The 14,146-nt window shown below is 43.3% G+C and overlaps 1 protein-coding gene across 1 annotated transcript in view; it reads left to right on the forward strand.

Moving 5' to 3' along the window:
* LOC145343203 (isocitrate dehydrogenase [NADP], mitochondrial-like) overlaps positions 1-14,146 on the forward strand; it is a 59,125-nt gene that overhangs the window by 25,547 nt on the left and 19,432 nt on the right. Inside the window, exons 5-6 of the mRNA XM_080189239.1 lie at positions 553-696; positions 1,491-1,627. Coding sequence (XP_080045365.1) covers positions 553-696; positions 1,491-1,627 — 281 coding nt within the window. The remainder of the gene's footprint in view (positions 1-552; positions 697-1,490; positions 1,628-14,146) is intronic.

Raw genomic sequence — 14,146 nt, forward strand, 5'->3', positions numbered from 1 at the left:
AATGGAACAGGCCAGGCTAGAAATGCAAAGATTCCTTAAAGTTGGAAACCCTGGGAATGGGCTAGGGAATACTGGCATTGGGTCCCAGCCACTACTTTCACCCCTCCACAGAACCTCCCAGATACCCTTGAAGATCCAGTCCATGTGTTATTCCATGTGAGATTAATTAAAGGGATCTTGTTGTCTCCAAAGAACACTGAATTTTATATGAAAAATTACCTATTTTAGTCTTATTTTAAAAACGTAACACACAAGATGTTACACTGGATTTGTATTTCCCCATAAGTGTGGAATTTTCTCTTCAGACACAAAACGATAGTTTGTTAAGTAACACCAGATAGTGGAAGAGAACTGAAGCAAATGGGCACAACAGCAATGGATAACTGGTCAAACCAAGGGCTTGGGTAAGTGATTAAAACATGGAAAAATTAAACAAAGCAGCACTGCAGACTTGGGTTTCAAGTGTCAAACATTAAACTGAAATGTCTTTTTACACTTTGTGGTTAATGTTTTTATGTGAGTCTCAAACTGTAACAATTGCTTGCATTCCAGTATCGAGCCATAGATTTTGTCATGGACCAACCAGGAAATTTTAAACTTGTCTTTGAACCCAAGGATGGGAGTAAACCCCTGGAATGGAATGTGTTTGACTTCCCTGGTGGAGGGGTAGGAATGGGAATGTTCAATACAGATGAGGTAAGGCACTTGTGACTGTCAGAATTTAGTATGGCTTAAGTTTATCCATCCATCCTGTACTTAACAGTAACCTTTTGTTGAGTATTTATTAATATTTGTGCACATTTCCCAACTTGCATATTATAATTTCTATATTTAGTCATCCATATTTAAAGTATTTTCCTTTGATTTGTGATGTATGATATATATGGCCTGTAACTTCCTTGCTCTGAGGTATCATAACCCTAACCGGAGCTCAAAGCTACTTGGGTGGCCAGTGTCCATTGGAGATACCTGCCAACGGCAATGCCACACAGGCTTGAAGATACTCCTTGCCCTTTAAGCCAAACGCTTCCCCATCGTGGATGGGTGTCCTTGACGGGAACTACAATCTCACATCTCCCACCCTCACTCCAGCCTCTGGTGCCAATCGTGTAACCTGGCTGCCCTGCACTTCTGGCAGTGACACTATTCCCATACGAGAGCTGGCTGCTAGCCTCTGATTGAGTCATTAGATAAATCTGCCCTCAGCATGACAAAGACCCTGACGCTAACCAGGCAAGTGTCTGATAAACACCACATTTGGTAGGGTTGGCAGGAGGAATGGTCTGGAATGGCCGTGATGGAGTTCTCTCGCCAGTGGACATGCCCACTGCTGCGGCCATTAAATTTCACCTCCAGTATTAGTGTGAAGCCCTTGGGAGACTGAATATAGAACATTGGACTAATATTTCTAATTTTGTATATCTTTTTAGAATATTTTAACAATCTTATGTAGTGAATAGTCTTTAACCTACTTTTTTTAAAATGTATAGTCTATTACAGGATTTGCACACAGCTGTTTCCAGTATGCCCTAGCGAAGAAATGGCCCCTTTATATGAGTACAAAAAACACCATTATGAAGGCTTATGATGGACGGTTTAAGGATATATTCCAGGATATTTTTGAGCTGTGAGTTTTCCTCTTTAATCATTCAAAGTTGAACCTTATGCTGCAATCTAGCTAGCTAAATGCTGATTCTGGTTGAGATGAGCTATGGAAAAAAAGATGAGGAGCAATCCAGAGTCTGGTTTGAATTTGAACAAAAACTTGGCATTTAACAATATCAGCATTCCCCATGGCAACACCGCGATGTGGAGATGCTGGTGTTGGACTGGGGTAAACACGGTAAAAAGTCTCGCAACACCAGGTTAAAGGGTTTATTATCAAATAAACTGGTTGGACTTACCCTCCACCAACCAGAGTGCACTTTCCAACCAGTCAGCACTCTCTTCTCATTGCTCCCTTTACGATGGTCTTTTCGTGAGAGCTGTCCTGATGAAATCATTAGTGTGAGATGAAACACTTAGTTGCCGGAACTCAATCACCTCACCTGCCATGGATTTGGAGCGGGTGAGGGTCCAACAACAGGAATCTCTGTTGACCTTGGGCGGGAATTTCCGGTTTCTCTGGAGTGAGGCCTTAAAATCCCACCCAGTATGTCTCTTTTTTTCAGCTATACTCAAGGTCAGTACTACCAAATTGCTGTATGTAGATTAATTAAAGGAAAGCGTATGGATTTGTTTAACTAAATCACCTTTAACTAACTTGATTGAGTTTTTGATGAAGTGACAGTGAGGGTTGATGAGGGTAATGTAGTTGATGTGGTGTACCTGAACTTTCAAAAAGCATTTGATGAATTACCACATAATAGGCTAGCCACCTGAAGCCCATGGAATAAAAAGAGAAGTGGTAGCAAAGATGTAAAGTTGGCTGAGTAGCAAGAAACAAGGGGTAACAGTGAACAATTGTTTTTTAGATTGGAGGAAGACTATAAAACCGTAAGAAATAGGAACAGGAGTAGGCCATTCAGCCCTTCGCGTCTGTTCCACCATTTAATGAGACCTTGGCTGATCCAACACTCACTAAATCCATTTTCTTGCCTTATTTCCGTAATCCTTAATTCCCACACTGATTAAAAACCTATCAATCCCAGCCTTGAAAATATTCAAGGACTTGACTCCACAGCTTCCTGGAGTAAAGAATTCCAAAGATTCACCACTCTCTGGGAGAAGAAATTCTTCCTCAAATCCGTCTTAGGTGAGCACCTCCTTATTCTACAACTATGCCCTCTGGTCCTACACTCTGCAACGAATGGAAACATCCTCGCAGCATTTAATTTGTCTAACCCTCTAAGAATCTTATATATTTCATATCACCTCCCATTCTTCTGAATCTGACCTGTTTAATCTTTCCTCATATGTCAAACCTCCATAACCGGGATCATCTTAGTAAACTTCCACTGTACTGCCTCCAGTGATATATCTTTCCTTAAATAAGGGAACCAAAACTGTACACAGTATTCTGAATGTGACCTTCCTAGTACCTTGTCCAGTTGCAGAAACACCTCTTCGCTTTTATACCCTAAACCCCCTGAAATAAAAGCCAGCATTCCATTTGCCTTCCTATTACCTTCTACACGTAGAGACACGTAGGACAAGGGGCCATGGACTTAAGGTGAGGGGGGAGCGGTACAACACAGATATTAGAGGGAGGTTTTTCACACAGAGGGTAGTGGGAGTATGGAATGCTCTGCCAAGTAAGGTGGTGGAGGCAAGCACACTAGAGTCATTTAAGAGTAACTTAGACAGGCACATGACTGGGTTGGAGATGGGTGGATATAGGAGATCCTTTTAAAAAAGGGTCATTAGCATTGGAGTGTCCCTGGTAATGTAAATGGGTATAGTATGAAAATAATGTTTTTTCTCTTTTCATTCACAGGTTTTAAGTCAGTCCACCTCGTGTCCAACGAGGGGCATACACGCGATGGGTCGTACTGGGGCTGCTCTTGGTTGTTCGAGATTGGCCTAGTACTTCATGTCATTAGTGTGTGCCTAAACTGGACAAGATACTGGGCAAGACGACAGCTCAGTGACTATCACTGATTGCTGTGCGGACGCATGGATTTGGGCCGGTGTCTGTGGGAGTTTGCGCATTCTCCCCGTGCTTGTGTGGGTTTTCTCCGGGTGCTCCGGTTTCCTCCCACACCCCAAAGATGTGCTGTTAGGCTGATTGGCAGGAATAAATTGTCCCTAAATCAGTTTCCCTCAATCTGGATGGCCATAAAACATTAGACAGGCGTCGTGGGTAGAGAGGGGGACTGGTGGTGTTGAGATGGCGGTGTGGGCTCGTTGGGCCGAAGGGCCTGTTTCCCGGGCTGTTTTTGTTCTTTGTTCTTTGTACATTGTTTGCTAGCATACTGGGTTTCATGTACAAGTACCCCCAAGCCCCTTTGCGTTACTGTTTTCTGCAGTCTCTCTCTATTTAAGAAATAAACCGCCTTCCCATTCCTTCTTCCAAAATTAACAGTCTCACATTTTCCCACATTAAATTCCATTTGCCAATTCTCTGCCCACTCACTGAACCTGTCATTATCTTTCTGTAATCAATTTAAATCCTCCTTACAACCTACCTTACCTCCCATCTTTATAGCTTCTGCAAATTTGGCCACAGTGCACTTTGTTCCTTCCTCCATATCATTAATATATATTGTGAAGAGCTGTGGTCCCAGCACTGATCCCTGTGGCACTCCACTGGTTACTGCCCTCCAACCTGAGTAAGACCTCCGTATTGCTACTTGCTGTTTCCTGTTAGTTAGCCAATCCTCTATCCATGACAAAATATTGTTAGCCAAGTTAGCCGATTGTCTATCCATGCTGGTGTACAGTGGGGTTCAGAGAGAACGACTATTTTTCTTGATCTTTATTAATCACCTAGACTTTGGTACAGGGCATCAATTCAAAATTTAGGAATGGTACAGATGTGGGAAATATTGTAAACTTTGAGGAGGATAGTGAAAGATTTCAAGTGAAGAAAGTTATCTCTAATTACAATGCAATCTTGATCAATTGGGCCAGTGGGCTGACGAATGGCAGATGGAGTTTAATTTAGACAAATGCAAGATGATGCATTTTGGTAGATTGAACCAGGGCAGGACTTACTCAGTTAATGATAGAGTGTAAGGAAGAGTTACAGAACAAAGAGACCTAGGGGCACATGTTCATAGTTCCTTGAAAGTGGAGTCACAGGTGGACACAGTGGTGAAGAAGGCATTCAGCATGCTTGGTTTCATTGGTCAGAACATTGAATACAGGACTTGTTGAAGTTGTACAAGACATTGGTAAGGACACACCTAGAATACAGTGTGTAATTCTGGTCACCCTATTATAGAAAGGATATTATTAAACTAGAAAGAGTGCAGAAAAGATTTACTAGGATGCTACCGGGACTTGATGGATCGAGTTATAAGGAGAGGCGGGATAGACTGGGACTTTTTTCTCTGGAGCGTAGGAGGCTGAGGGGTGATTTTATAGATGTCTATAAAATAATGAGGGGCACAGATCAGCTAGATAGTCAATATCTTTTCCCAAAGGTAGGAGAGTCTAAAACCAGAGCGCATAGATTTAAGGTGAGAGGGGAGAGATACAAAAGTGTCCAGAGATGCAATTTTTTCACACAGAGAGTGGTGGGTGACCGGAACAAGCTGCCAGAGGTAGTAGTAGAGGTGGGTACAAATTTGTCTTTTGAAAAGCATTTAGATAGTTACATGGGTACGATGAGGGATATGGGCCAAATGCAGGCAATTGGGATTAGCTTAGGGGTTTTAAAAAAGCATGGACAAGTTGGGCTGAAGGGCCTGTTTCCATGCTGTAAACTTCTATGATTCTATGACTCTATAAGTGGACGTAGGCAGGCTGGTGATATGGGCTCACACGCGGTACATTAAACTCACGCAGAGAACTGTGAAGTGATACATTTTGGTAGGAAGAACAAGGAAGGGTAAGATAAAATGCAGAATATGGTTCCAAATTTTGTGCAGGAGTAGTGGGACCTGGGTTCATACTTGCACAGATTACTGAAGGTGGCGGGGACAGGCTGAGAAAGTGGTAAATAAGGTACACAGAATCTTAGGCTTTATAATAGACGCATAGAATACAAAGGCAAGGAGGTTATGGTGAACCTTTATTAATCACAGGTTTAGCATCAACTGGAGTATTGTGTGCAATTTTAGACAACACTTTAGGAAGGATATGAAGGCATTTAAGCAGATGCAGGAAACATTTATGGGAATAGTTCCAGAGATGAGGGATTTGAATTAGGTGGATGAATTGGGAAAGCTGGAACTGTTCTCCTTGGAGGAGGGGAGTTTGAGGGGAGATCATGAGTGCTCTGGACTGGATAGATAGAAAGAAGCAGTTCTTGTTGGCGAAAGAGTGAAAAACCAGAGGTCATTGATTTCAGGTGAATGGCAAGAATCAAAGGAAAGATTTTGGACCCAGTGTGAAATTGGGATCCGGTAAACTCTGGCTGCCAGTGTTAATAGAAGATTCAATCAGGGTTTTCCAAAAGGAAATTTGGTAATTAACTGAAGATAAGAGAAATGTCAGTGTCTGGGGAAAGGATGAGGGAATGGGACTAGGGTGAGTTGCTCTTGCAGGGAACCAGAATGGACACATTGGCTGAATGGCCCCCTGATTGCTATAGCTATGATTCTACTATAGCCAGAGTGGATCTGAAGGACTGGGTTCTTTTCTCAATGGATATAATTGAACAAGGTGGATTATAAGGAAAGTCCAGCAGCTTCATGGTTACTTTTACTGAGAACAATTTTTATTTTGAGATTCTGTTCATTCAAAAATGAAGTCAAATTCGCAGAATACTCTCACGTTTGAAGTTTTTAAAAAAATTCTTTCATAAGATGTGGGCCTCACAGTCTTGGCCAGCATTTATTGCCCACCCTCAATTTCCCTTGAATAAGTAATGGTGAACTGCCTTCTTAAAATGCTGAAGTCCACCAGCTGTAGGTACACCACAGTGTTCTTAGGGAGGGAGTTCCAGGTTTTGACCCAGTGACAGTGAGGAAATAGCGATATATTCCCAAGTCAGGATGATATGTGGCTTACAGGGGAATGAGCAGGTGGTGGTGTATCTGCTGCTCTTGTCCTTCTCGGTAGCAGAGGTACAGGTTTGGAAGGAGTTGTCAAAGGAGCCTTGGTGAATTGCTGCATTGCATCTTGTAAGTGGTGCATATTGCTGTGCGTCAGTAGTGGAAGGATTGAATGATTGTGGACGGGGTACCAGTGAAGCCTGGTAATTTTCCCTGGAGGATGTCAAGCTTCTTGAGTGTTGTTGGAGCTGTACTCATCTAGACTTGTGCCTTGTTGATAGTGGACAGGCTTTGTGGATTAGAGATGAGTTATTCTGCAGAATTCCCAGTCTCTGACCTCCTCTTGTAGTCATAGTATGTGGCTAGTCCCGTTAAATTTTTGGTTGATGGTAATCTGCAAGATGTTGATGGTGAGGATTCTGTAATGGTGCTACCATTTAATGTCATGGAGGGATATTATCCAGGTCTTCTTGCATTTGGGCGTGGACCGATTCAGTATCTGAAGTCATGACTGTTACTGAATACTGTGTAATTATCAGTGAACATCACCACTCCTGACCTTACGATGGCGGGAAGGTCATTGATGTCATAGCTGAACATGGTTGGGCCTCGGACACTACCCTGAGGAACTACTCCAGTGATGTCCTGTAGCTGAAATGATTTAACCTCAAACCACCACAACCATCTTGTGTGCTAGGAATGACTCCAACCAGTGGAGAGTTTTTCCCTGCTTCCCATTAATTTTAGTTGATGCCATACTCAGTCAAATGCTGTTGTGATGTTAAGGGTGGTTGATCTCACGTCGTCCTGGAGTTCAGGGCCGGGATTCTCCCAAAAAAATTCTAAGTTCTCAAAGTGTGGGAAAATGGGATTAAATCCCTCTGGTTTTTTTTTCCAAAATGAATTTCTGGCACCCTGCACATCATAGAGATCCAAGCATGGATGGGGTCTATTCCTGCCTGAGAGGCCAGCACCAGAGTGTGTGCTGATTTGTCAGTGCAGTGGCCTCTCATTGCTGGCCAACCCCGCAACCCTCCAACGCTGATCTTCCGCTCCTCCCCAACCCTCATTCACTGGCCAGCCCCAATCACCCCGAACACCCCACCCCTCCAACCCCCACAGCAATGGACAATCCCGGCCTAACCGCCCCCCGCTGATCAGTCCTGATACCCCCCCCAACTCAGATGGCCAGCCCCCAATTGGCCTCACTCCCTCCCTCTCCCAGTCATCCGAAGTGCAGAGTGTCAGAGGATTGCCCTCCCCACTAGTCCCCAACAGGCCCCACCTCTTGGCACAGTCTGATGCCTGGTAAGCAGTTCCAAGGTGCCCCTTGGGCATTGTCAGTTTGCCCCTTGGGCAGTGCCAGGGTGCCAGGCTGGCACTGCCCAAGGAGCACCTCCCCTTACCCCTGACCTCCCAGAGGGCCTCAGTGGCCTCTTCTCTCCAGTGGGGTCAGGCCGCCTGTTCCCTGTTAGTAGGGAGCAGGAGTAAATCCGTCTGGAGTGAGCCACTCCCGACAATGGGGGACACGCTAGCGAGCTCAGAGAATTCAGTCCTGGGCCCGCTAATCGTATGGAAATGAAGATTCTCATATTGTAATCAGCTCCGCACTGATTTCCGGTGTGGAGCTTATTACAGGAAGAAACATAGTGGCAGAGTTTGTGACGTCAACGGTTGCCACTGATGTCTCTCGGCCTGCTGCACCACTCATGCAGCACAGCCGACTGGGAGAATCCACCCCCCCCCAACCCCCCAGTTCTTTTGTTCATGTTTGGAATAAGGCTGTAATGAGGTCAGGAGCTGAATGGCCCTGGCGGAACACAAACTGAGCATCAGTGAGCAGGTTATTGCTTTATAAGTGCAGCTTTATTGCACTGTCATCAACACCTTCCTTCTCTTTACTGATGATTGAGAGTAGACTGCTGGGGCAGTAATTGGCCAGGTTGGATTTATCCTGCTTTTTTGTGTACAGGACAAATCTGGGAAATATTCCATATTGTTGGGTTATTCCATATTGTCAGTGTTACAGCTGTACTGGAATAGCTTGGATAGGGACATGGCTAGTTTTAGAGCACATTTTCAGTTTTAGTGCTGGAATGTTGTCAGGGCCCAGAGCCTTTGCTGTATTTGCATTCTTATGGATCATTAATCCAGTAACAAAAACGTCAAAGCTACCATGCCTATATCCTGGCAAAAGTGGCACCACAGCCAAAGGCTTTTATCTGTTTTCCAGATGTATTCACCCCTCCCTCCCCTGTATTTACTTTTACAGCCACTTCAGGTGATGCACTGAACATTGTTCCAGATTGTATCATTATACTTTGGTCATCGTCTCCAAATCATTGAGCTCATCCCTGTTACCTAAGCTTTAATAAATGTGCAGAGATTATTTTGAAGTTCTTCCTTCAGTGTCCCTAGACAGGGTCTTGGTCCTCTACACAGAGTGACTCCCAATCATATCTCAACTGTTCTGACTGTAGTTCTGAATTGCTCAAGTTTCATTAGTTGTTGGCTGCCTGTCACTTCTACTTATCTGTTCTCTACTAATACTTTGTCTCCCTTTATTTCTTTCTCTTTTCCTCTCTTTTTTCTTTCTTATACAGTCTTGATCTCCTCTCACCGTTTCCTGCCTCACCAGAGTCTTTCATAGAGACCCAATTACCGTCAGAATTTGTCACTGCCAAGGTTCCTGATTCCAGACAGATCGCGGTTTACTCAGCTGACTTTGGAAAATAGCATGATCCCAGAAAAACAAAACAGAGTGGAGGGCAGATGAATCGTAAACGGCATTTGATGTTGATTGGAAGGTACATGTTATTGAAATAGATAAATATGATTGCAGAATGAAGAGGCATTAGACGCATTGCCAAAAAGCCCAGGTGTATATGAATATAGAGGTAAAGACAGAAAATGCTGGAAATGCTTAGCAGGTCTTCTGGAGAGAGAAATAAAGGAGCACAATCCCATTGGGATTAGGAACCTGGAAGTGGCTGTGGCAGATTATTATTGGAAGTCGTCCTGAGGGCTGCCAATTCAGAAGCCACCCCTGGGACCCCCGTTCAATTAAGCATGGTGGGCAGACCAAAGTGGTTGGAAGCCTTATCAGAGACTCAACAATTATGTGAGGCTGGGAGAGCTGGGTGCTGCTTGGAGAGGGAGGACACCATGAGGGCAACTCAAAGTGGAGTTACCTGCCAGCCTCCAACCTCAGCAAGAGGCCCATCCATTGTCAGAAAGATACTGGCAGTGCCAGCACCTTTCCTCCACTTACCTCATTTATGGGCCTTGTTGGCTAGCCGTTACTGCTGACTGGATGGCCTTTGCCACATTGACCCTGCATCCAGCAAGGCAAACCAAGTTTGGGGCAAGACTTATCTGAAATTGATAGAAATGTTTTGTCTACAGGAGTTACATACAGAACTATGTTTATAATCAGATTTATTTTGTTCAATTGATATGTCTTATCTCAATATGATATTAAAAGGATGAAGATGCTATGCTACTCCATTTCAGTATTATTGACTGAGAATCATACAGCTCAGAAAGGGACCATTCAGCCCTTTGTACTTCTGCTGCCTCTTTGAATGGACTGTCTGTTCCTTTGCTCTTTCCAAAGGTAGTTTTTCATTTCAAGTATGTAACCTGTTGCAATCAATTGAATTTGATTCCACCACCCACGTGCATTCCAGATCATTTGCTTAAATAAAAGCTCTCATCTACCCTCTGGATTTTTTGCCAAATTTCTTAAGTCTCTGCCTTCGAGTTACCAACCTTCTGCCCATGGGAATAGTTTCTCCCTTATACTATTTCACACACCTTCATTAACTTTTCCCTTGCTTCTCTAAGGAGAATAATCCCAGCCTCTGTAGCCCTTCCCGATCTATCCCATCAAAAGCGCACTTTCAAAATTTTCTGATGACACTAAATTGTGACGGGGCGAGTTGAAGAGAACAGCAAATTGCAAGAATATACCACCAATCTTGCAGAATAGACATCTAGAATTGGCAAATGAATTTCAACACATGTGAGTATGAGCTTTTACGTTTTGGTACGAAAACTAAGAAGGGTACATATTATTTGGAAAACAAAATTCTAATTGGGGTTTTGGATCAAATTGTGCAATCACAGAAATCACTAAAAGTAGCAATGGGGGTTAATACGGTCCTTTAAAAAAGGATACCAAGCACTAGATTTTATTTTGAGGGGAATTGAATTGAAAGGTAGCAAGGTCATGCTAAACCTGTATCGAAACAGGGTTAGACACAGGATGGAGTATGGTGCACAGTACTGATGGCTAAATTATAAACAGAACATAGAGGCACTGGAGAGGGTGCAAAATGTTTACTAGGTTGATACAAGAGCTGTGAGGTTATACCCAGGAAAGGATGAACAAACTAGTCCCTTCTCTTGGAAAATGAAGTTGGATAGGCAACCTAACAGAGTCCTTAAATTGATGAAAGATCTTAATGGACACAGAATGGGTGGGATTTGAACCTGGCCCCCCCATACATCTTTGCATTACTAGTGTACATGTAATCACTGCCTGGTCACTCTCCCGGCCTTGTTCTTTCTTGGTGGTCACACCACATCTGGCTGAATATATCTTTCTCCCTGCCCAGGGAATCCTTTTCCATGTTTTCTTTTCACTGTAAAGTTTATGGAGACCGATTTAACCCAATCATTACCTTGCTATTAATTGAATGGCCCAATTTCAAAAGATGTCATTGAACCATCTGCCCAAGTCAAAACACTCGGGATCTTGCGCTATGCGTGTTCTTGACACCTATCAGTTCATAAACATTCCAATGCTAATGCCTGACCTAATTGTCACTTTGGCACACTTGGTTCAAGCTGTATCTGGGCCTCTGGGAACATCTATCTTTTATTTTCCACACAGCAGGCCTTTTGTTTTCACACTCCAGTAGCTTTCTGCTGAATTTTGCCTTTTCACCATTTGTCCCTCTTTTTACCTTTCGGATCAATAGGCACCAGGCAATGGACCCCAAAATCATCACCTCCAGATTGCTTTTACACCGAGCATATCATAAGCAGGATTAACAGTATAGTTCAGTGTAAGCTTCAGAATGGCCATGTCAACCAGTTATAATGTTCATGTTTTCATTGGCAAGAAAAGCTGATGTTGTGATTTCCCAAGATTCCTGCATTCAGTCCTTTGACATCATGCTGGTGTCTGAGGAGGACTGACTATTATTTCTACCCCTAACTTCACTCAATCCATGCTGCATCCTTTCCAGACTTGGTGACTTTTCCATTTTGTGCGCTGCCAACCTTTTAAATCCTTTATCCTATTCAATTTCTCTACTGTCTTCCCCTTTGCTCTGACATTCACAGAATTATTTTTTGTGCAAACAGATGAAAAGTGGTAATTTAATACCTTGGCCAAGACAAGATTTCCGTTTCAGTCCCTAATCGACTTCGCCCTGCCCTTTGCCTATTATTTTGACTTTTACTCTTTACGTGTTTCTAGCGTTTTTTTTGCATTTCCTTTTTCCATTCTCTGTACATTCTGCCTGACTTGAACAAGTTTACATCTATATCATCTGATTCTTTTGAACTTTCCTTTTTTGCAGATTTTTGCCCCCACAAATCCTCTCTTGCAAAAGCTACACTGCTTTTTAGGGGTCCTTTACTCTGCTTCATTCCTGACTGTCCACTCAGAAATGAAACCTTACAACACAATGTGTACGAAAGATTTATCAGCTACTGAGGCAAGCTACTAAATCACTCTCTAATCACTGCGCAAAAAGAAGTAATATTGAAGCTAGTTCCTAAGCATCCTAAATCCCTACCATCTTATTCAACTCAAACAAACAAGTGAAAGTGGTATGACCGCTTAACGATTGAGAGAAGATCCACTGAATATAAAAGCATCAGATTAATTTTTTGCTCTGCTTTCTTCCCTGATAGCATTGACATGTGATTTCAAGAATAAATTAGGTATCGCTTTTGGGGCGGAAGGGATCAAGGGACATGAGGGAAAGGCAGGATCAGGATATTGAATTTGATGATCAGCCAAGATCAACATGAATGGCAGAGCAGGTTTGAATGGCTGACTCCTTCCAGCTTCTGTTTCTTTCATTTATTGGAGTCTGGTACCACAATTATAGTAGGCAAATGATACGTTTCCTTTCATTGCGTGAGGTTTCGAGTACAGGAGCGGGGATGTGTTGCTGCAATTATACAGCGCCTTGGTGAAGCCACGCCTAGAATACTGTGTGCAGTTTTGGTCTCCTTTTCTGAGGAAAGATGTCCTTGCTCTCGAAGGAGTGCAGCGAAGATTCACCAGACTGATTCTGGGGATGGTGGACTGATTTATGAGGAGAGAGTGAGTAGGTTAGGATTGTTTTCGCTGGAGTTCAGAAGAATGAGGGGGGTTCTCATAGAGACTTACAAAATTCTAACAGGACTAGACAGAGTAGATGCAGGAAAGCTATTCCCAAGATAAGGGTGTCCAGAACCAGGGGGTGTAGTCTGAGGATTCAGGGTAGACCATTTAGGATGGAGGTGAGGAGACATTTCTTCAGCCAGGGACTGGTGAGCCTGTGGAATACATTACCACGGGAAGTAGTTGATGCCAAAGCATTGAATGTATTCAAGAGGCAGCTGGATATAGCACTTGGAGCGAATGGGATTAAAGGTTATGGGGAAAAAGCAGGATTAGGTTATTGAGTTGGACGATCAGCCATGATCATGATGAATGGTGGAGCTGGCTTGAAGGGCCAAATAGTCTCCTCCTGCTCCTATCTTCTATGTTTCTATGTTTTCTATGTTTCAACCAGTTGTAGCATTCATTCATGTGAACCTTGAGTGGAAGTGTTGGTGGGCTATCAGATCACGAAAAGGATGATTAAAATTCAGAGCTCTCATTTTTAACCAGCAGTGGCTGCTGGGTCAGTTGTTAGTTTGGAAGCAGTTTAGGGAAGGTTAACCATACTAATAGCTGGAAAGGGTGAGTTGTCTAATGAGGAAAGATTAGACAGGCTAGGCTTGTATCCACTGGAGTTTAGAAGAGTAAGAGGTGAGTAAGAGGGCTCTCCATAGGGTGGATGTGGAGAGAATGTTTCCTCATGCAGGGACCCTAGAACTACAGGTCACTGTTTCAAAATAAGGGGTCGCCCATTTACATGGAGATGAGATGAATTTTTTCTGAGAGTCAAAAGTCTTTGGAACTCTCCACCTGAAAAGGTTGTGGAAGCAGAATCTTAGAATATTTTTAAGGCAGGGGTGGATAGCTTCTCGGTAGGCAAGGGCTGAAAGGTTAATGAGGGGCACAGATCAGCTAGATAGTCAATATCTTTTCCTAAAGGTAGCGGAGTCTAAAATTAAAGGGCATAGATTTAAGGTGAGAGAGGGAAGAGATACAAAAGTTTCCAGGGGGGCAATTTTTTCACATAGAGGGTGGTGAATGTCTGAAACAAGCTGCCAGAGGTAGTAGTAGAGGTGGGTACAATTTTGTTTATTAAAATGTGTTTAGACAGTTACATGGATACGATGGGTATAGAGGGATTTGGGTCAAATGTGGG

The sequence above is a fragment of the Carcharhinus amblyrhynchos genome, chromosome 5 (genome assembly GCF_965287045.1).
Source record: "Carcharhinus amblyrhynchos chromosome 5, sCarAmb.v2.hapA, whole genome shotgun sequence".
NCBI classification, from domain to species: domain Eukaryota; kingdom Metazoa; phylum Chordata; class Chondrichthyes; order Carcharhiniformes; family Carcharhinidae; genus Carcharhinus; species Carcharhinus amblyrhynchos.